Source organism: Capra hircus, chromosome 7 (assembly GCF_001704415.2).
Source record: "Capra hircus breed San Clemente chromosome 7, ASM170441v1, whole genome shotgun sequence".
Lineage (NCBI taxonomy): Eukaryota > Metazoa > Chordata > Mammalia > Artiodactyla > Bovidae > Capra > Capra hircus.
The window spans coordinates 87567377-87591274 of record NC_030814.1 but is presented as its reverse complement, the minus strand read 5'-3'; the positions used below and the strand labels follow the sequence as shown (position 1 = coordinate 87591274).

Here is a 23898-nt window from a genome sequence, read left to right as displayed (position 1 = left end):
GACAAAGCAGCCACATGGCAGTTATCCAGCCCAAATATCAGTATCTAAATATCAGTAGTGCAGGGAGTTAAGAAACTAATATAAGTGAATCATATGTTATAATAAAATACTTTAAAATTTAAGAATAAATGATATACTTTTAAAAAAGAAACTCTGACACAAAGTTTTAATGATACTCTCCTTCCTCTAAGGGAGCTTTTTAGAATAGAGATTTCTGGGCTTTACTCAGACTACTCATTAAGAATATCTAGTTGCCAGGAATTTGGAGTCATATATTTATTGGTCAAGTATTTTTTGGTAAATATGTTGAAGAATCTCATTCTTCAAAGAAGAAAAAGAAAAGAATACTTCAGCAGTTTCATTCCTGAGAGAGGAGAGAAATTTATTGTTACTTTACTTCTTCCCTCAGGCCTGCCAAGTATGGTTGAAATTATCTGAGATTTTCAATAAGTCATTTTTTAATATTGTGAATATTCTTTTTTAAGAGTACTTTGGCATCTGCATAAAGTTTCATAAGCTTATTACTAAGAATCATTTTGCACCTGCTTACTGCTTACATTGATCACCTCTACTTCGTCTATGCCACATGGTGCCATTATTTTTATTTATTTCATAGTTGTCTTCCTGTACTTCTGGTAACCTTTTCTAGGACTTCTTTCAGAAAGGGCGAATGAGTACTCTAGCTTTGTGTCCCTTACATGTCTAATGATATCTTTGTTCAATGAAGGATAAAAATCTTTGATCACAGTCATTTTTCTCTCAGAATATTGATATCACAGAAAGGTATCACATCATCTTAATATGGTCCCAAAGAAGCCTAAGCCATTCTGTTTCTTTTTTAGGTGCCTTTGGCCACCTCCACAAATCCCCAAGAGTGATGCTTATAGAGTCTTTATTCTAAGTCCCTGGAATTCAGAATATTCAAGTGATCTGTTAAAAACAAAAAAATAGATCTTTTTATTTTATTCCCTGATATTAGATGATCCATGACAGTATGTAGACTTTTTTAAACTCTGGAAATTTAACTTCTGTGATTTTTTTTTTCTTTTTCTTTTCCTAATATTTTTTTTCACTCCTTTTTATCCTTTTGAAATCTCTGTGTCAGCCCTCAAGATCTATCCTCTGTGCTGCCTTTTTTTCCCTCATCATGTCTTGTCTCTTTATCCTTTTTCCTTGGAATCAGTACTTTTTAAATAAACTCCTGATGATTCTGAGGTACAGCTAGATTTGTGAAGCCCCGGTATGAACGATCAACAATGTCAGATGGAACAAGAGCCCGTAACAGTTGTGCTTGTTGCTTTTTGACTGCCTGATTCAGTCAGTGGCAGGAAATGGTATGAGCTGTAATTAGAATACCACTTTTAAATGAATTTACCTTTTTTTTAAATGCAATAAATTTGCATTTAGAATAATTCACTAAAATTTGTATACACATACACACAGGTGATAATTTTTATGAGCTGATAACATTATGTTTTAAATTTTTTTCCAGTATTATCCCAGAGGAAATGAACTGAAAAAAAAAAAAATGTTTTTAGTAGAGATTTAGGAAAATACCACAATATAGAGAAAAGCTATTAGACAGTAATTCAACTTCTCACAGATAACTATTGTTCACATATAGGTACATTTTATTTAAGTTTTATTTTTTTACCCATTAAACTTAAGGCTGCAGAAATAACTAATACTGTTTCTGTCTTTCTTTGTATTTTTTGAACACTTTCTTCAAGATAATGGAAGTAAATGGACAAAATTTTGAGAATATAACGTTTGTGAAGGCCCTTGAAATTTTGAGGAATAATACTCATCTTGCACTTACTGTAAAGACCAACATTTTTGGTGAGTTTTGTTGTAAAAATCTATTTGAGCCCTTTTTTTGGTAATAGAAAAAGTCAACAATGATAAGGAGGATAGTAAAAATACTTAAAACATGTTCCCATCTAAGCTTTTTGAAAATTATAGGATCTTTAATGTTTGAATATAATATTCTGTATTCTAGAATTTTCATTTTTTATTTGTATTTAATTATTTTGAATTCTTCGTTAAAATAAGTATACAACTGCACTTAGTCATTTATAAAATGTCTACTCAGTATTATGGACTGTACTTCGCCTGGAAATACTCAATGAAACATAGAAGTCATAGGCTTTTTTTTCTTCCTGCTAAAGTGCAAATCAGTCTACCTCTAGTGAAATAGCAGTATCAGTGCCAGTTAGCTGTTTTATGGAAATGAATAGAGTAAAACATTGAAGTAATTAATCAGTGAATTGCTGATTTTTAAGAGCAATATACTCTGCCTTTCTTTGTCAAACTGTTGGTTCACTTCAGTTCAGTCGCTCAGTTGTGTCTGACTCTTTGCAACCCCATGAACCGCAGCTCGCCAGTCCTCCCTGTCGATCAGCAACTTGAGTTGACTCAAACTCATGTCCATTCAGTTAGTGATGCCATCCAACCATCTCGTCCTCTGTCGTCCCCTTCTCCTCCTGCCCTCAATCTTTCCCAGCATCAGGGTCTTTTCCAGTGAGTCCACTCTCTACATCAGGTGGCCAAAATACTGGAGTTTCAGCTTCAACATCAGTCCTTCCAGTGAACACCCAGGACTGATCTCCTTTAGGATGGACTGGTTGGATCTCCTTGCAGTCTAAGGGACTCTCAAGAGTCTTCTCCAACACCACAGTTCAAAAGCATCAATCCTTTGGTGCTCAGCTTTCTTTATAGTCCAACTCCCACATCCATAAATGACTACTGGAAAAACCATAGCCTTGACTAGATGACCCTTTGTTGACAAAGTAATGTCTCTGCTTTTTAATATGCTGTCTAGGTTGGTCATAGCTTTTCTTACCAAGGAACAAATATCTTTTAATTTCATGGCTGTAATCACCATCTGCAGTGATTTTGGAGCCCCCAAAAATAAAGTCAGCCACTGTTTCCACTGTTTCCCCATCTATTTGCCAAGAAGTGATGGGACCGGATGCCATGATCTTCATTTTCTGAATGTTGAGCTTTAAGCCAACTTTTTCACTCTCTGCTTTGACTTTCATCAAGAGACTCTTTAGTTCTTCTTCACTTTCTGCCATAAGGGTGGTGTCATCTGCATATCTGAGGTTATTGATATTTTTCCCGGCGATCTTGATTCCAGCTTGTGCTTCCTCCAGCCCAGCATTTCTCATGATGTACTCTGCATATAAGTTAAAGAAGCAGGGTGACAATATACAGCCTTGACGTACTCCTTTTCCTATTTGGAACCAGTCTGTTGTTCCATGTCCAGTTCTAACTGTTGCTTCCTGACCTGCATACAGGTTTTTCAAGAGGCAGGTCAGGTGGTCTGCTATTCCCATCTCTTTAAGAATTTTCCACAGTCTGTTGTGATCCACACAGTCAAAGCAGAAATATATGTTTTTCTTAAACTCTCTTGCCTTTTTGATGATCCAGCAGATGTTGGCAATTTGATCTCTGGTTCCTCTGCCTTTTCTAAATCCAGCTTGAGCATCTGGAAGTTCACGGGTCATGTATTGCTGAAGCCTCGCTTGGAGAATTTTGAGCATTACTTTGCTAACATGTGAGATGAGTGCAATTGTGTGGTAGTTGGAGCATTCTTTGGCATTGCCTTTCTTTGGGACTGGAATGAAAACTGACCTTTTCCAGTCCTGTGGCCACTGCTGAGTTTTCCAAATTTGCTGGCATATTGAGTGCAGCACTTTCACAGCATCATCTTTCAGGATTTGAAATAGCTCCACTGGAATTCCATCACCTCCACTAGCTTTGTTCTTAGTGATGCTTTCTAAAGCCCACTTGACTTCACATTCCAGGATGTCTGGCTCTAGGTGAGTGATCACACCGTCATGATTATCAGGTTCGTGAAGATCTTTTTAATACAGTTCCTCTGTGTGTTCTTGCCACCTTTCTTAATATCTTCTGCTTCTGTTAGGTCCATACCATTTCTGTCCTTTACTGAGCCCATCTTTGCATGAAATGTTCCCTTGGTATCTGTAATTTTCTTGAAGAGATCCCTAGTCTTTTCCATTCTGTTGTTTTCCTCTATTTCTTTGCATTGATCGCTGAGGAAGGCTTTCTTATCTCTCCTTGCTATTCTCTGGAACTCTGCATTCAGATGCTTATATCTTTCCTTTTCTCCTTTGCTTTTCACTTCTCTTCTTTTCACAGCTATTTGTAAGGCCTCCCCAGACAGCCATGTTGCTTTTTTGCATTTCTTTTCCATGGGGATGGTCTTGATCCCTGTCTCCTGTACAGTGTCAGGAACCTCCACCCATAGTTCATCAGGTACTCTTGTCTGTCAGATCTAGTCCCTTAAATCTATTTCTCACTTCCACTGTATAATCATAAGGGATTTAATTTAGGTCATACCTGAATGGTCTAGTGGTTTTCCCCACTTTCTTCAATTTAAGTCCTAAGTTGGCAATTTGGGCAGATCATGTGGTTCATGATCTGAGCCACAATCATCTCCTGTTCTTGTTTTTGCTGACTGTATAGAGCTTCTCCATCTTTAGCTGCAAAGAATATAATCAATCTGATTTCAGTATGGTACTTTAAGTGTGTTTTGATTTTGTAACTATTTGAATTCAGCAAGTCTAAGCTTCTGCTTTTAACTTAATCTATTTGGTGGTGGTTTTTTTTGTTTTTTTTTTTTTTAAGCTTTTGAGAAAGACTGCAACTTAGTCTTCATAGGATTTTCTCTCAAATTTTGAGAAGGGCAACAGTAAAAACAATATAACAGTTGGAAACTATCAAAGAAAATTTAAGAGTCTTTATGTAGTAAGAATGAAAAAATTCTCTACATTATTTAGGTTGAATTTTGAGAAATAAGAGTTGAATTTGAAAGCTCTGCCTATGGAAAAGTGTGTGTGTGTACGTTTCCCCTTACTTTGGCTTCTCCTAATACTGCACTTAGTCATAATGGAAAAGGAAACATTTGGTGGTTTTCCTCTTTTTACTTGAGTCCCTTTTATTAAATGACATCATGCTAAATCTGGCATATAGCAGTCTATTAGGAATTTACAAATATTGTATAAGCTTACTTATTTTTAGCATAATAAACCTATGCTAAAAATTCATAGTTTTTGAATTTCCTAGACTTTGGGCTAGTATCTAGAAGTGCCATCTTTTGGGTTAAACTGAAAGGATTCTAATTTTGAAAAATATGGAAGCAGAGGTTATTCTGACACTTAAAACAAATTAGTTTCTCAATTCCGTTTCTGCAGCTCTGTTTCATAGGTTTAAAAACATCAATATCTTTTAAAGTTTTTTTGTTCCTGGCATATAATAATTAACTAGTATCAAATGTGGTTGTATATAAAAACATGGAGATAGTATAATGTAGTGGTTAACATCATAGACCCTGGGAAACAAAATTGATCTGAAGGATGCAAGAGGAAGAGAAACCACAGCCTCCGAACTCTTTGAATAGTGAGAAACAATTGCCCAAAGAACCCTAGACTGAATGTTGCAGAGCGTGAGAGTTCTGTGGTGCCACAGAAGGCGGCCCATACCCTCAAGAGCTCCCTACTTGCCCCAGCCAGAGTGTAGTCAGCCAACGTTCTCCCCATGCAGAATGCTGAAGAGTATCTCAAAGTAATATAAGTAAAACACTTGCTGAAAGGAAGTATTTTAGTCTGGCTGTGATGTCTGGAATAAAGTCCCAGTAACTCTGGCATTACATGAAAGACAGTTACTGAGAAAAATAAGTCTTAAAGCATGCAGAGACATATTTTAGTAAAAAAAGACAGACACTGAATAGAAGGAAAAGATGAGTTGAAGAAATCACCTTTATGGAACAAAAAAATACAAAATGCAATTGAGTACTATTCCAAGAGATCTAAAAGAAAATATGAAGAAGAAAGTATTTAGAAAACAATGGCAGAGGCCATGTCAGAATGAAAAATCAGGACGTGACTCCCAATTCAAAGAGCCACCTGTAATCTGAGCAAAATTAATTTAAAAAAACTTGTCAACTTACTGTTTCTGGTGTTGACTGAGAACAACTGAAAGGGCTGGCTAGCGAAGAGCTACGTGTTATTAAACAGAGAAATTAGACCTCAGAGAGGTAAACTGGAGCCATTAAATCTGCTGCAGAGCATTTACCAGTATAATACAGGGAAAGCAACTAAGAGACCGAGCCTTTTTTTTTTTTTTTTAGCAATAGACTCCCAGGAAAAGGGCAAAGATTTTGAATCCTGTAGTTGCTAAAAGCAACTGGATGTGTCTGATCTGTTAACCACTTGTCTAAGACTGTACACTCCCCCTCAAAAGGATGTTTTTTCCCCAGGGCTATACTCAAGGCAACATGAAACCCGGATGTGAATATTATAATGCAGACCAAAAAGGACCCAGAAGAAGCCTGACAAGGAATGGGAAGGGAAACTCCTAAAGCTCAGACAGAGTTAGAAAATTCCCACAGGTTTTTTTTTTTTCCTTCCCCGACTCTTGTTTTTCCATTCTCTCAGGCCCCAGCCTCCAAGCAATCCAGTGGCATTGCCTCACAAAATGTTCTTCACCCCTTAGTGGAGCTGAGGCTTCAAGAAAGCAAGGCCAAGGTCACTGCTTCTCCCCCTTCACACCCCCTCCCGCCCCCCTGTCCCCCCGCCCCACCCCCCCACCACACACACACACACTGTCCTCTTCTGTTTGGCCCCTGAGGCACTGCAGCAGACAGTTTGGAGGCCTAAGGAACTAGAAAGTGTACCAGGTTGTTAACTGACAAGAAGGAAGCAATCCCATAAAGTTGTTTATGAAATCCTAGGCTCACCCACGTGGTATAGGTACATGAATCTGGTTCTGTTAAGCGTATCATGGACTTTGAGAACTGGCACAAGCAGACCTCTACTTAGGTCCCCACCTGAGCACTAGGTGGTACAAAGTGGACTCATCTGTATAGCACTGCAGTGGGTTTGAAAATTAAACAGTGGACCGCAACTCAAAGGAGGCTAAGCAAAAATACCCACATTTTTCCATAGGTTGCAAATAGGACTCAGCAGTTTTGACAGTAGCAAGGAGTCCTCGTTACAGTTTTCTTTGTATTTATTTTATATGGGGTTTGCTCAGCATTTGAATTTTGCATTGATGTTACTCATCAGTTTTCAAAATTTCATGGCCATTATTAATTACTACTGCCCCTCTTTCTTTCCTTTGCATGTGGGAAATCAGTCACTGATATAATAGGAGACTTGTGTCCCAACTATTTATTACATTCTGTTCTGTTCTTTCTAACTTTAGCTTTGTGTTTCAGTTTGGATATTTTCTAATGACCTGTGTTTAAGAAAGTTACACCATTTTCTGCTGTACCCAGTCTGATGATAAATGCATGCCTTGAATTTAATTTTAGATATTTTTCAGTTCTGGAATATTTACTTGAATCTCTTATAAACTTCAGTTCTTTGTTGCACTTCTTCATCTTTTAATCCATTTTATCTCTTTTCCTCTGTGTTCTTCAATGTAAAGATTATAAAGTCCTTGTGAATTAACTCTAACATTTGGATTATCTTTTACTCTTTTTTTCCCTCTGGCTATTTTCTTTCCTTGAATCTTAAAATTTTTTACTGTATGCTGTACTTTGTATATAAAGAAACCTTAGTAGTAAAGTTAGTTATGTTTTCACAGATAGGATTTGCCATTTCCTTTGTTTAATCACATAGAGTAAGGGGAATTGAGCTGGGTCAGGCTGAGTTGCAGAATTACTTAGGCTGTGTCCATTGGTTTCAAGATGACAGCAAACTTGTCATGTGCTTGATGTAGGCCCCTTCTCTAGTGGAACTTGGTCTCTAAGCAGAGACTGAAAAATTTCACTGCTTTTTCACCCTTGTCTTCCCAACCACTTCCCCACCTCCAGTCTCTTGATTCAGAATCTGGTAGCTTTGTCTCCTTTTTCATAATTCTTTCCTTCAGAGATTTTGAGCCTAGCTCTTCAGCCTCCCACCCCAAGCCAATAAATCTGTTGTGTGTTTGTTGGTCGTCTCTCCCTGTTGTATGATTTTGTTTCCCGAGTACCATGAGATTCTAAGAAATTTCCAGCCTCATGCCTTGTCTTACAGTAGAGATATTTCATGAAGAGAAGTGACGCTGCTTTGGTGCTTCTCTGTGTTCCAGTTTTGTTGCCATTACTTGCATCCATCAAAGCTTCTTTTGCCTCTAGGAGTCCCTCTACCTGATCCTCACCTGCTGTTTATGTTTAGACTCAGCAAATGTCCCCAGAGAAGAAAACAGCTGGCAGTCTCTGTTTACCCTCTTCCTGCTCTGGAGTTTGCATTCATCTGTTCCTCTTACTTTCTGTAACTTTCTAACATCTGTAAATATCCCACCACTCAGATAATTTATGATAAGCATTTTAATCGTTTAGTAAAAGTAATACATACATGTTTTACAGATTATACTAAAGAAAGACACCCAGTGGGACCATATTGGGTATACAGTGTGTTATACCTTTCCACAGTAGTTTATACCAGTTTATTTCTTTTATAATTGTTACTGCATCAAATTCCATCACACTGATACCATAATCTATTGATCTGGTGTTTCATGCTGCTGGATGTTTTAGGATTGTTCATAGTTTTTCCTGTTTACAATGATGTAATAAATATCCTTTGTATTTATCTTTTATGTTTATGTAGATATAGACATAAGATAAATTTCTCTGAGTGGAATTACCTTTATAGTTACTTTGGTTTTACTTTGTTAAAGTTCCCCAATCTGTTTATAAACTTCATTCATCAGTGTATAAGAATGCCTCTGCAGTGGGTTTAACAAGCTTTTTAATTTCTCATATTACTGCCTTTAATAATGAGGGAAGTTGAGCACCTTTTTTATGTGCTGCTAAGTCGCTTCAGTCGTGTCTGACTCTGCACGACCCTGTAGACGGCAGCCCACCAGGCTCCTCCGTTCTAGGGATTCTCTAGGCAAGAACGCTGGAGTGGGTTGCCACTTCCTTCTCCAGTGCATGAAAGTGAAAAGTGAAAGTGGGGACTTCTCTGGTGGTCCAGTGGTTAAGACTCTGCACTCATAATGTAGAGGACCCCTGTTCAAGCCCTGGTCAGGGAACTAGATCCCACATGCTGCAACTAAAAAATCCTGTATGCTGCAGTGAAGACTGAAGATCCCACATGCTGTAGTTAAGACATGTTGTAGCCAAATAAATAAATAAATATTTAAAAAAATAAATAAAAAAATTTTTTAAAAGTGAAAGTGAAGTCGCTTCAGTCGTGTCTGACTCTTCACAACCCCGTGGACTGCAGCCCACCAGGCTCCTCCGTCCATGGGAGTTTCCAGGCAAGAGTACTGGAGTGGGTTGCCATTGCCTTCTCTGTTTTTATGTGTTAACATTTCTTTTTTACAAACAGTCTTTTTGACTTGTCCATTATATGTTAAGTTATTCATCTTTTATTGATTTGTTTGAATGTCTAATAAGTAAAGAAAAGTTTTCTTGTGTCTGTAGGTTGCACATATTTTCCCCAGGTTATCTTTTGACTTTCCATGTTCATTTGTTTTGGTTTGTGTGTATAAATACATATAAACATATATATAGACACTAAGAAATCTTTAGTTTTTGTATAGTCAAATTTATTAAGCATTTCGTTTATTCTTGGACACTTTCATCTTACGTTCATATATTATATCTAATATTGATGCTTAATGTTTTCTAATTATGTTAGTTTTCCATCCATTAATTTTTGTTCCTCACTATTTTTTTAGTTTAACATAATCATTTCTTTATCCACAAAAGATGCAGATTTTTACTTAATATTATATACGTAAGTCCAGTAAAGATACAAACTACCTTGTAAACTCTTGAATCACCTTACATACACTCTGCAGCCAGCGATATCTGCTGCCTGCAAACTCCTGTTGCTCTTAACAGGAAGTTCAAACACCTTACAGTAACTTTATCAGGCCCTTTTTCTTCCTTGTTCTTCAGTCATCTTTTTTCTTAAACTTTCCTTCTGCCACAGGTGCTTTAAACTTGAGATTTCCTCTACCTAGAATTACTCCTCCTACTCCCTTTGCCTAGTTAAAATCAACTCACTTTCCTGATCTCTTCTTACATGGTGACTTAATGAAGGAAGATTTTCTTTTTCTTGCTGTCTTAACTAGTTCCTCTAGTTGTGTTCTGTCCAATCCATTTATCATTGACTGATTGTATGTTTCATAACTGAAACAATCTGCAAACATCAAGCATAGTCTTCGACTATTCAAAGGTCAGTAAATATTTTTGGAATGAATCAGTATCTTGACTTTAGCTCAAAAAAGCATTTTTATTTTTACCACATGGCTTAAAGTGAATTTTTTTTAGAAACTGCATTGTTGTTGTTGTTCAGTTGCTGAGTTGTGTCCGACTCTTTGTGACCCCCGGACTGCAGCATGCAGGGCTTCCCTGTCCATCACCTTCTCCCGGAGCTTGTTCAAACTCATGTTATTGAGTTGGTGATGCCATCTAACCATCTCGTCCTCTTTCATCCCCTTCTCCTCCTGCCTTTGGTCTTTCCCAGCATCAAGGTCTTTTCTAATGAGTCAGCTGTTTGCATCAGGTGGCCAAAGAATTAGAGCTTCAGCTTCAGCATCAGTTCTTCCAGTGACTATTCAGGGTTGATTTCCTTTAGGATTGACTGGTTTGGTCTCTTTGCAGTCCAAAGGACTCTCAAAAATCTTCTCCAAAGCCACAATTCAAAAGCATCAGTTGTTGAGCGCTCAGCCTGATTTATGGTCCAACTCTCACATCCAAATATGACTACTGGAAAAATCATAGCTTTGACTGTACAGACCTTTGTTGGCAAAGTAATGTCTCTGCTTTTTAATATGCTATTTAGGTTGGTCATAGCTTTCTTCCAAGGAGCAAGTCTTTTAATTTCACGGCTGCAGTCACCATCTGAAGTGACTTTCAGTTCAGTTCAGTTTAGTCGCTCAGTCGTGTCCGACTTCTTGCGACCCCATGAATTGCAGCACGGCAGGCCTCCCTGTCCAGCACCAACTCCCGGAATTCACTCAAACTCACATCCATTGAGTCGGTGATGCCATCCAGCCATCTCATCCTCTGTCATCCCCTTTTCCTCCTGCCCCCAATCTCTCCCAGCATCAGAGTCTTTTCCAATGAGTCAGCTCTTCTCATGAGGTGGCCAAAGTACTGGAGTTTCAGCTTTAGCATCATTCCTTCCAGAGAACAGAGCCCAAGAAATAAAGTCTGTCTCTGTTTCCATTGTTTCCCCATCTATTTGCCATGAAGTGATGGGACCAGATGTTATGATCTTAGTTTTTTAAATGTTGAGTTTTAAGCCAGCTTTTGCACTTTGCTCTTTCACCTTCATCAGTAGGCTCTTTAGTTTCTCTTCACTTTCTGCCATAAGAGTGGTGTCATCTACATACCTGAAGTTATTGCTATTTTCCCCCGGCAATCTTGAATCCAGCTTGTGCTTCTACCAGCCCAGCATTTCACATGAGGTACTCTGAATTTATGTTAAATAAGCAGTGTGGCAATATACAGCCTTGACATACTCCTTTCCCAGTTTTCAACCAGTCTGTTGTTCCATGTCTAGTTCAGGCTTTTGCTTCTTGACCTGCTACGGGTTTCTCAAAAGGTAGGTAAGGTGGTCTGGTATTCCCATCTCTTGAAGAATTTTCCAGTTTGTTGTAATCCACACAAAGGCCTTAGCATAGTCATTGAAGCAAAAGTAGATGTTTTTTCTGGAATTTTCTTGCTTTTTCTGTGATTCAGCAGATGTTAGCAATTTGATCTCTGGTTCTTCTGCTTAAACATCTGGTTCTGGTTCTAAATTCAGCTTAAACATCTAGAAGTTCTCCATTCACTTACTGTTGAACCCTCGCTTGAAGGATTTTGAGCATTACTTTACTAGTGTGTGAGATGAGTGCAATTGTGCGTTAGTTTGAACATTGTTTGGCATTGCCTTTCTTTGGAATTGGAATGAAAGCTGACCTTTTCCAGTCCTGTGGCCACTGCTGAGTTTTCCAAATTTGCTGGCATATTGAGTGCTGCACTTTGATAGCATCATCTTTTAGGATTTGAAACAGCTCAACTAGAGTTCCATCACCTCCAGTAGCTTTGTTTGTAGTGGTGCTTCCTAATGTCTACTTGACTTTGCACTCCAGGCTGTCTGGTTCGAGGTGAGCTATCAGACCATCTTGGTTATCTGGGTTATAAAGATCTTTTTTGTATAGTTTTTCTGTGTATTCTTGCTACCTCTTCTTAATATCTTCTGCTTCTGTTAGGTCCATACCATTTCTGTCCTTTATTGTGCCCATCTTTGCATGAAATGTTTCTTTACTATCTCTGATTTTCTTGAATAGATCTCTCATCTTCCCATTTTATTTTTTTCCTCTATTTCTTCACATTGTTCACTTAGGAAGGCTTTCTTATTTCTCCTTGCTCCTCATTCAGATTGGTATATCTTTCCTTTTCTCCTTTGCCTTTCACTTCTCTTCTTTTCCCAGCTATTTGTAAGGCTCTTCAGATAACCATTTTGCCTTTTTTGCATTTCTTTTTCTTGGGGATGGTTTTGATCACCGTCTCTTGCACAGTGTTATGAGCCTCCATGCACAGTTCTTAAGGCACTCTGTCTACCAGATTTAATGCCTTGAACCTATTTGTCATTTCCGCTGTATAATTGTAAGGGATTTGATTTCGGTCATACGTGAAGGACCTAGTGGCTTTCCCTACTTTATTCAAGTCTCAGTTTTGCAATAAGTTCATGATTTGAGCCACAGTCAGCTCCCAGTCTTGTTTTTGCTGACTGTTATAGAGCTGCTCCATCTTCGGCTGCAAAGAATATAATCAGTCTGATTTTGGTGTTGACCATCTGGTGACATCCATGTGTATAGTCTTCTGTTGTGTTGTTGGAAAAGGATGTTTGCTATGACCAGTGTGTTCTCTTGGCAACACTCTCTTAGCCTTTGCCCTGCTTCATTTTATACTCCCAAGGCCAAACTTTCCTGTTACTCCAGAATCTCTTTACTTCCTACTTTTGCATTCCAATTTCCGTATGATGAAAAGGACATCTGTTTTTGGTGTTAGTTCTAGAAGTTGACCTATCTTTGAAAGGTGACTCCTAAAGGTTTCCAGCTTCTTGAAGACAGAAAACGTGCTTTTTCATAAGCTTTCAATGTACTTTGGTAATGTGATATCATCCTGGTTGAAACTTTCTAAAATGGTCGTCAGTAATTAAATACCAAGCTGTTCATGTTGTAATGTTTCAGTGGCTTTCTCTACTTGAGTCTTACTAGTAAGTCCTTTGATGTTCTAGGAAACTATGGATTTATTCCAGAAACAACAGAAAAGATGACAATTTTCTGTGTTTGAGATTTCAGTGGGTACATTTATATAATTTATAGCTTTTCTTTTATAAAGGTACAGAGTCATACTACTCATAGCTGTACTTCCTGTTAAGCTGAGGTCTGAGTCTTAGGTGGCTAAAGACCTGCATGTTCAAAAGTATGCAGCCACCATCCCTCCCAGGTATCATCAGTCTTCAGGACTGTTGTCTTCTACTTTAGCATTTATCTTTTTAGTTGTTGTTGTTGTTTTCCTTCCCCTGTAGCAGTTGATCTGTCTTCTTTGAGAACACATTTAGGACAGGACAGCCAAAGAATAACTATTGTGACATTAGTTAATGAAAAGCAGTTCACATAGATTTTCCTAACTGGTAAATGAGATGCCTAAAACTTCTAGATATAGAGCTTTATAAAGATTTATCTTTGTTTTATCTCATCCCAGGGAGGTACAGGCCCTCTTACAAGGTGAAAAACTGGATCTCAGCAAAGAGATTGCTGGAAAGGCAAGTTCTCCACTGTGCTTGCACCCTCCTTGAGGATGAAATATAACTCACCAGACTTAGGATTGATAGAGAGTTATCTACAAATGCTTGGTTTTTTACTTCAGACCACTATAGTAAATGCTTGTTAGTGACTTTCACTTTGCTGAGTGACTTAAGTCTCACAGATGTTACATTGAGGAAATTGTCATATATTACAAAATTTAGTATTATTTGTTTCTGGTAAAAGCAGGTCCAGAAGGGCTCCTCCTCTTTTTTTGTATTTTGATGGTTAAAGTTTGCAAAATGAGGCCTGACTGTAGTATTTACATCTCATCTCAAATGATAAGGGATAAAATATAAATCATAGAATCTAAGTACCTTCTTCTATAAAATCTGAATTGATTAGCAATTAAATTGTTCATTACCTAAATAGGAGACCTTGGGCTTTTGAAACATGCTGGCAATCTGCCCACTTCACTTCTGTTTTCACCAGTGAATTTCTTTTATCACTATTGGTCAGCATCAGAATTGCAGTCAGGTATAAAAGATGAAAAGTGAATATAGCTGATTAATGAAGAGTGAGTATAAATTTTATAATGCAGTGAGATTTAATGAATAATGCTATGAAAGGCCAGATGATAGAAAACAACTATGTTTATCTAAAATTTGTCATTGATATAAAAACTTTCTAATGAAAAGAAATGACAGTTTTTTAAATTTATTTCCACAGTGTTCAAAGAGTTACTTAGTAGGACTGAACAAGAGAAATCTGGTGTTCCTCATATTCCCAAAATTGCTGAAAAAAAAAGTAATCGCCACTCAATCCAGGATGTACCAGGAGATCTTGAACAGACATCACAGGAGAAAGGAAATAAGAAAATAAAAGCAAATACTGTTTCAGGTGGAAGAAACAAAATCAGGAAAATTTTGGATAAAACACGATTTAGTATCTTGCCTCCAAAACTGTTTAGGTAGGTAATGACAATCTCTAATGTAGGCATGTTCCTATTGACTATAAAGTTTTTTATGGAAAAAGGGAAGTTGGGTCACTTTTAATTTTTATACAGCTATTGCATCATGCAATCTATAAGCAATCCATAAATAGTTAAGAATAAATTCTAAATGTCTCATTACTTCCATGAAGTTATCATTGTTAGATTATATAGTCTTCCATTAACCTTGATCTGAATTTTAGAAAAGACTGTTCATTTTATTTTATGAAATCTCTTTTTTTGTATACATTTGGTCCACTGTCAGTCCCATGATCTACAAATTTGGACATCTTCAAACTTGAGACATATTCACTGATATTACTATTTTTTTTTTTTTGTCTTTCAAATCTTTCTTTTATTGCACTATTTATTCCCTCTTGAATTCTAAAGCTAACCTTTTATATCAAATCTATTTCTGTTTTCAAAACAAAATATCACCAAATCTGAGTAGAACCTCAGGATTTTAAATGCAGATTAAATTCTTAAAATACTGATAAAATGAATCCAGTGTCATGACTGGGAATTACTGTAATATATATTATATCTGTGTATATTTTATAGTGTCCACTTTCTAAAGTAATCAGAAAAGTTAAAATCAAATAAAGTACTTAGCACATAGTAGTCACTCAATATTTGCTGAAGTAAGGCAATGAATCAGTGAAAGGAAAGAAAGCGTATTCAAAGAAAATACTGAGTTTGGCTCTTGAGAGTACCTTGTACTGTGCCAGGTGATAATTACAGAGCTGTAAAGAGGTAGTCCCTGCCTTTAGGGGATTCATAGCAGGAACCTTTTATTCTTCACACATTTATTATAAACTAGGCACAATATCCAGAGATAGAAATAGTGAAAGTAGAATGAGTTTTTTACCCTTGTGAGACCTGGTCATCTAAAACGGAAAATGAGCAAGTGGTCCATTACAGGGTGGTAATTATTTTGATACGTACAAAGGCAGAAACAAGCTTGGCAGATTTGGGTAGACTGTGTTTCTCAGTGCATACCTAACGATGAAGCATTATAGATAGGTTAGTGAATGACTGAATATTATGCTAAAGGTATGGACTTCATGTCATAATAGGGGGCCATCAAAGACATGTGATGTGGTAAGATTTACTCTTTGAAGATCTTTTAGCTGTGGTAGTGATTTGGGGTTGACAGTGCAACACAGTATAGCAATAACAGCAAGATTAATTAGGAACGAGGTGAATGTCAGCTCTTATCTTTTACTTAAAAATGTTTAAGAATTTTCTGATCAGAAAATGCTTCATCAGTTTTTATTTTCAACTCTGGGAAACACATTTATTCTTCATTTAATTTGGAGCTCACAGAAAATTGAAACATCCTGAGCTGTGTTCATAATGTTTCTTGTTTTTATAAAATTTATTAGTCATTCTTTTTTGAGTGACTGTTCTCCTTGAGGCTTTAAAAAATCATAACTTTAGCAAAATTATTTTAATATGAGCATACTGTAGTATGATAGCAGCATGGGAAACACTTTTATATAAGACTAAACTTTTTCTCATAAATGAGATTTCAATAACGAAATTATTAGAGGGACCAGCTCACACTGAAGAGATTGGAGACAGTTTGGGATGACCAGAAGTCTGCATGAACACACTGAGGAAAAGGAAAAGGAGTGGAAGGTCAGAAGGGAGAAGAATTCACACAGGGCGTTCCTCAGGAGTAATGCCCAGAGTTCCATTTCCAGAAGCCCTTGGGGTGTTTGATCTGGAAAACATGTATTTCCTGTAACAGAGTCTCATTTTGAGCACTTCGTGGCATAGTTGTGACATGTGTCATCAAAAGCCAGAGAACACCATGATTGCAATTAGTTTGTCACGTTTCACCCAGCTATATTCAGTTGTCAGGCATCTAAATCAATATCTCATCTCTATAGTGTTTCCTTCAGGAAGTGGGAATTGGTTACTCCAGTTGGTGTCTATCTTTGCCTACAGCAGGAGGCATGGAAATTGAGTTGGCTGGGAGCAGTCTTTTGAGTGTGTTCAAGCACTGTTTGTTTATATTAGGACCCCTCCAAAATGAAAGATCTAGTAAAAATTATTTTACTTAAACTCAGAGGGATTTTTGTTGTTAGTCAGCAAGCATTTATTGAGTCTCTCCCTTGTGGCAGCAGAAGTTTGTTTGCTGTGAATAAAATATGAATAAAATGCTGCCTTTCAGGAGTTAACATTAAACGGATCATCTCTTCTAAACATAATGCTAATAATTTCAACTGTAAAAATACCCCCCAAAAAACCAGATTATTTTGGTAGCAATCATAACAGTTTTCTACTAGACCCTATTTTGCAGGGAAAATGAATTTGTTTTAGATTAGATACTTATATATGTCATATTTCTTGGTACTTAATCATTAGATGAATTCAGACAACCTCTTTTGCTACACACACATGCACACACGGAGATGAGTAGAAGTTCAGTAGGCACAGAACACGAATGAGATGTTCTGCATCAGTAATAATCAAGAATAGGGAATTTGCTGGTGGTCCAGTGGTTAGGACTCAGCGCTTTCACAGCCCTGAGACTCTGGGCCCTGGTTCAACCCCATATCAGGGAACTAAGATCCCACAAACTGCACAGCAAGGCCAAAAAATTAAAATGATCATCGTCATCATTAGTTGTTCTTTATCCATAGTATAATAAAATTGCAAAATTTTCGGGAGATGTCCAGCTACAAGAAACTGGTTAAATTAAATTGTGCTATTTACTGTGAAATGACTAGAAGGAAAAAGGTTGATTATAGTTTTCTCTAAGTAGCTTTATAGGTAAATTTTCCATTTCTTGCTTGCTTCCTTGTTTTTTGTATTAAAATTTTTTTTTGGTTTGAATATTTATTTTTTAATTAGGAAGAATTTTTCATGAGTTTAATTCCACAGTTTCCAGTATGGCTTCTCTGTGTCTGGACTTTCTGGAATGGGCACTTGGCTCTGCCTTTTGCAGCACGAGAGTTGTCATAGAAATACTGTAAGAGAGAATGTCCACATCTGTAAGAGGAGTAAGGATACTGAATATAAGGAAGGAGTGAGTAGTTGAGATAAGACTCAGTAATTCCCCAAATAGCTAACCATGACATTTTAAAATGAAAGAATGCTCCTAAAAATTACAGGTGGAAAAAAAGGTCTAACTGATTTTGAATAATATCCTCAAATTAAGACATAGCAATGTGAATTTTCTTGGCCTGAAAATCAGGAAATCTGATGATCTATTATTTTTTTAATTATAGCTTTTATTTTGTTTTATTTAATCACGGATTGTCCAATCAAGTATCTAATTCATTGTAACAGTCCCAGAAGTAGATTGCCTTGTTTGGTTATTAGAAATTACTTTTTTCCTCTCCATTTATTGTTAGCTTTCATTCTGTGTTTGTTTTTAATATTGGTATTATTTTTGTTTGCAAACTGTTGATGTTTATGCAGCCTTTTTGGTTTCATACTCTGAAACTAAAATATACTTTTAAGTAAATTCAGTATCAAGAATTACTGAGGAATTTTTCAAAACTATCTTGTTTCTGTTACTGCATCATCTTCTCAGGAGACTGTTTTGGTAAGAAATGACATGTTTGCAAATAGGCATTATTAATTCAGCTTCCAAACAAGCATGGATATTTTGCCAATTAGATACTGTTTCATGTCATAGCATGGGTTGTACATAACATTAGTATAGTTTTCATTTGTATATGCTTTCACCTTAGTTACCATGAATTTGTTACCAGCTTTACTTTATTATAGCTTTTCCATGTCATATCTATTGCTTATTAAAAAGCAAAAGTAATGTTAAATAACATCAGTAAGAGAGAAAAAGACTTTTAGTATTTCATGTACTTCTTAGTCTCTGTAGTAAATTCTAGTTTATTGCAAAAGTGAAAAAAAAGTGAAGTCGCTCAGTCGTACCTGACTCTTAGCGACCCCATGGACTGCAGCCTACCAGGCTCCTCCATCCATGGGATTTTCCAGGCAAGAGTACTGGAGTGGGTTGCCATTGCCTTCTCTGAGTTTATTGCAAGTGACAGCCAATTCCCGAAATAGTAAATTGTAACTTTTTAATATTGTTAAAATTGTTTAGACTTTGATTATTAGTAGAAACAGCTAATCTTTTTAACAGTTTCCTTCCTTGGATTTAGTTAACCTGACTATGTCCAAGAACTGGCAGGTTATTTTCAGAAATCAAAGAAAGACTTGTATTTTTTAAAATTCTATATTATTTATGTAATGTGAATTGTAGGGCTTCCCTGGGCTTAGTGGTAAAGAATCCACTCGCCAATGCAGGACACATGGGTTTGATTCCTGAATTGGGAAGATCCCCTGGAGAAGGAAATAGCCACCCACTCCAGTATTCTTGCTTGGAAAAGCCCATGGACAGAGGAGCCTGGTGGCAGCCTGCAGTCCATGGGGTTGCAAAAGAGTTGGACATGACCTAGCAACTAAACAACAACAGCAGCAAATGTGAATTGTTGCCGAAATATTTAAACAAAACTATAAGATGTGTGCGAAAGCCCCACCCCCCTGTATTTTCTCTTATCATGAGCTATTTAGCTCTGATCTTTAGGGATATACCCCTAATTATAAGGAACCAACTTAGCAGAAATAAAAATTTCTTATCAAATAAGAAATTTGATTCCCTTTGCCTTATCATAAGATTAGACTGCATTCTTTCCCCCCAGGAAAGCATTTCCTCTCTCTGTAGTGCCTTTACCTGTTATGCACATACTACCCCCTCCGTTTTTCATTTTGAATTAGGTAAAATCCTTTCTAGATATGTATTGTTCTATTTTCATTTCAGTAAAAGTGCTACTATCTTCTAAAAAGTAGGAATCCTATTTTTCTCTGTGCCAAAATGTTCACCTACATTATTTTATTTAATCTTTGCCGTAGTCCTAGGGGATCAGTAGTAGTATTCACAATTTTAGATGAGGTAACCAAGAAACAAAGAAATTTCCTTGAGGTCACACAGCTAATAACCTAGGTCTGTTTGACATAGCTTGCTCTTGAGACACTTAACTGCTTTTTTCCGTGTTCTCATGCTTCTCCCTGACTTCTCTTTGTCTTATCCTGGCTCTCTTCCTTTGCTGGCTACTAACAGTCCTTTAGCTGTTTATTTAGCAATTCTCTAAATTCCATCTTGCATAATTTTCTAATCTGTCTAAGTCCTATTTTTAACTCCTAACATATCTGGGAAGTACCCTATATTATTCAGATCTTAATCCATCCCAAGATCATAGGTAAGTATTCTGTGATAATTATTTGTATATGTAGCAAATACTGGGTAGAATGCTACACTGAAAAAAAAAATACATAGATGGCAATTAATATTAACCTAAAACATTGATTTTAACCAGTGCTTAGAAATAAGTAGTATTTTGCTTGTTGATGATAATGGAATCTGCTTTTCACTACTGTCCTGTGTTTGTATAGAACTGTTTTTCTTACCCTGTGTTTTATAGAATTTGAGGGGTATCTAAACTTTAAGTAACAGGGTTATGTTCGGTTTTATTTTTTCTCTTGGTTTTAGAATTGCCTGTTTAACACCTCTGAAATATTTTAAAGGAAGGGTATTTGCTTAACATGGCCATTTAATAAATGTTACTTGTTTTTGAAACCTTTAAAGGGAATTAACTTTCAATGGCTGGCTTTCTGCTTTGGTTTTGATCGTGTCATCTAGGGAACAGCCAAGTAATTAGACTTGAGAGATCACACAAGAAATAATGCTCCCTTAGAATAAGCTAGAGCCTGTGAAACTCTTCGTGTCTCTCTCTCTTGGTCGCCTTTTCTCTTCTGCTTTCGGTTTGTCACATATACCGCCACTGTCCTTTGCTGCTGTTCTCTGTGTCATCTTCCTGTTTTCTCTTCTCTGTACTTGGTGACTGAAGCGGTTCCCAGGTTACTCATATGTTTGAAGACCTATCTTACTTTGTCACTTGAGCCTAGCCCCCTTGTTTTCTACAACCTGCCATATTTTTGTCTTGGGTTCAGACCAGCTCTATCCTTTGCCTCAAAGGTTGCCAAGCTTTTCCTTCGAAAGGAAGAACCTTGCAGTGGTGTGGCTGTGCATTGTTGGATACATATCTTAGTGTCTAATGAAGCTGGCAAATCTCAAGAACTTCCTATTCAGGTTCATTTTCTCTACCAAAACCAGCAGAAACTAAATACGAAATAGAAGCATTTCTGTGTCATGTAGATCCCACCTTTGAAAAACACAGGAGTTAATTATGTAAAATCTATAGTTGGCCCTGCTCACCTGTGGTTCCTCACATCTGTGGATTCAACCAGCCAGGGACTGTGTAGTACTGTAATGTTGACTACCACTGAGAAATATCCGTGCATAAGTGGACCTGCTTAGTTCATACTTGGATTGTTCAGGGGTCAGCCATAATAGAATTATCTAGATGTATAAATAAAATTTTATTTGAGTATAATTATTAAAAAAAATTTAGTGTTGTTTTCAGTATTATCCCTGTCCTGTTTTTTTTAATTGCTATACTATTTTATTTATTTATTATTTATTTATTTTTTTTGGTTATATTGCTGCGTTTGGGGTGGCCTTTTTTTTAAAATCACCACTTTGAATTGGTCCTGTTATGCCTTGTGCACAGAGAACAAAAATGTTTACTATTAAGGCTCCTCAAATACTTTAAAGTGATATGTGGCATTCTTTTGAAGTGATGGAGGCCTGAGCCAGTCACAGGATGACAGCATTGTGGGGACGAGACACTGCAGGCACAGTCTGGCCATAATGCCTATCCCTGGAACACTCTCGTCCAGCAGCCCCGACCTCCTCCAGCCTACCACCAGCATGCTGGATTTTTCTAATCCCTCAGGTAATTGTTGCTTATTTTAGACAGCCATATTTGTACTGAATAGATAAGTAGATGGTTGAGCTATGTGTAACAAATACTAGATTTGCTGGCAGCCCTCTTTTTTCACCTCCATATTTTGACTTAATGCAGAAACGCTAAAAAGATGATGCCTTTTTCTCTAAACTGGAGTGATGGTACTTTCAGTATGAAAGAGAAGTACATATCTTTTGGTAACCCTAATCCAAGCAGTGGATGAAAACAGGGATACTTCTTCTCAATCAAGAAACATGTTACCCAGAGTGTGGAAAGGAATAAAGCAAATTATTTTAATCTAACTTGTCTCACTTACCTTCCTCTGCGATGTACAGAAATGTGTTAACAGTTTTTTAGAAACACTGATTTTTCTCTCCACTACCTGCAACGTTTTTTTTACATCCAATATTGTTAAAGTACTGTAGCATCTTTTTCATTGGTGTTCAGACTTTCGGTGTGGGGCATCGAGTTTATTTCTCTGTATCTATTTACGCTCAGAGGCAGAAATTGTCATCTAACTATGTAGCCTAAGATTTCTTTATAAGGATGGAACATTTTGAAGATTTATTTATATATCTACTATTTGAATGGGTTTGAGATGGCTTTCAATAAAAGATGCATACAATTAAAAACTGAAGCATATATTTGATCCAAGGAGAGGAGGGAAAAAAGCACCTCCTCAAAGATGCATATAGTTATGATAAGCTTCAGTTTTGATGTTAAAGCTCTAACAGCTAGTGGGAAAAGGGAAGAATTCTGTTATTCTTCACCTCTTTCGAGAGATTCCTAGGCCCAATGATCTGTCTTTGATACATCCTACTCTCTACGTGACTACCAGCATCCTTTCTAGAGCAGCAGTCTCCAGCTTTTTCTACACCAGGGACTGGTTTCGTGGGAGACAGTTTTCCCATAGACTAGGGGGCAGGGATGGTTATGGGATGATTCAAACACATTACATTTTTGTGCACTTTATTTCTGTTATTACATTAGCTCCACCCCAGAGCATCAGGCATTAGGTTCTGGAGGCTGAGGACCCCTGTTCTGGAATGAAGGTTTTAATGAGCTGTTACTTGACTTAGAAATGTCTAGTGATTTTTATTTGTTCTGGATTCAGTCATGAGATGGAAACCACTCCATGTATTTGATCAGAAGTTAATATCAGATATTGTTACCAAGTATAAAGTAAACTGTTTTACATAAAAAGGTAAGAAAGCAAGCACTAAAGTGTCACAGTGAGGAAGCTGCAAAGTGGATTCAGCTTCTGGTGCATGAAGGAAATGCCACCACCAGGGTGAAGGAGTATCGTTTGAACGATACAGGAGCCACATACCCACACGTAAGAAAATAAGGCAGCAGGTCGCGTCCTTTAACCTTGCAGTCTACCTTCGGTGCCCCCTTTTGGCAAGAAAAAAATATGGTTTGCAGAGTCCCAGCCCCATTGTAGCAGGGTAGTTATAGGTTTGGAGCCTAAACACAGTAACTTAATAACAGTTGGTATCCAGTTTTTACAGGATAATTATAAACCCCTTTTCTAGCCTCCTGTTATACCGTTCTCCAAACTGTTACTTCTCTGTCTCTCCTGAGTATGGGACGTACCTTCAGAACTCTCTTCCTTTGCATATATTGTTTGCTACCTCTAGTGTTTTCTCCTTGCATATCCCAGGAAATTTTTATTATTCCTCAGTGCTGAGCCCAAGGGTTACCTCATCTGGGGATCTCAGGTTCCTCTGATGCAGAATTGCTCTCTCCTTTTCTAGCAAATTATCATTGTCTGTCTGACTTTGTCCTGTGGTAGTATGGGAATTTATTTCTGTGTCTGTGTGCATATGTTCCATAGCAGTATTTCTTAAACTGCATTCACAAATAAAATTTTAAATACTACCAAAGCACAAATTAAATATTCATCTGTACTTTCATAAGACAAGTATTAAGGGATGTATGATTTATAACTTGATTGACTTACAGTTATTGATATACATTTGTATTTTTGCCACTGGTGTGTTTAGAAGTGAGGCAGGGTGGGAGGTAAAGGATGGGTAGAGAGGAGAGAGAGAATTTGGGGATTTAGCTAGGGAAATGAAAGAGATTGGAATTATTAAAATTGAGAAACTGTAAACCCCATGGCACTGAAGTTCTGATCTCTGAAGAGGATATACTATTCAAGATTGATGGCATAATTCCTTCTTTGAGAACATGTTGAAAGTGTTGGAGATGCCCTTTTACTGTCTGTTCAGAGAAAGTCAGTCTGCAAAGCTCAGTCTGCAGCCTTTGTCCATATCAGCAATATGAATGAACACA

The 23898-nt window shown here is 37.1% G+C and overlaps 1 protein-coding gene across 8 annotated transcripts in view; it reads left to right on the top strand.

Annotated features, from left to right (window-relative positions):
- RAPGEF6 (Rap guanine nucleotide exchange factor 6) overlaps positions 1-23898 on the top strand; it is a 219080-nt gene that overhangs the window by 148991 nt on the left and 46191 nt on the right. For all 8 annotated transcript variants that reach the window (XM_005682634.3, XM_005682636.3, XM_005682632.3 and 5 more), the window contains 3 exons: positions 1731-1839; positions 14497-14737; positions 21431-21588. In XM_005682634.3, the coding sequence (XP_005682691.1) occupies positions 1731-1839; positions 14497-14737; positions 21431-21588 (508 nt within the window). The remainder of the gene's footprint in view (positions 1-1730; positions 1840-14496; positions 14738-21430; positions 21589-23898) is intronic.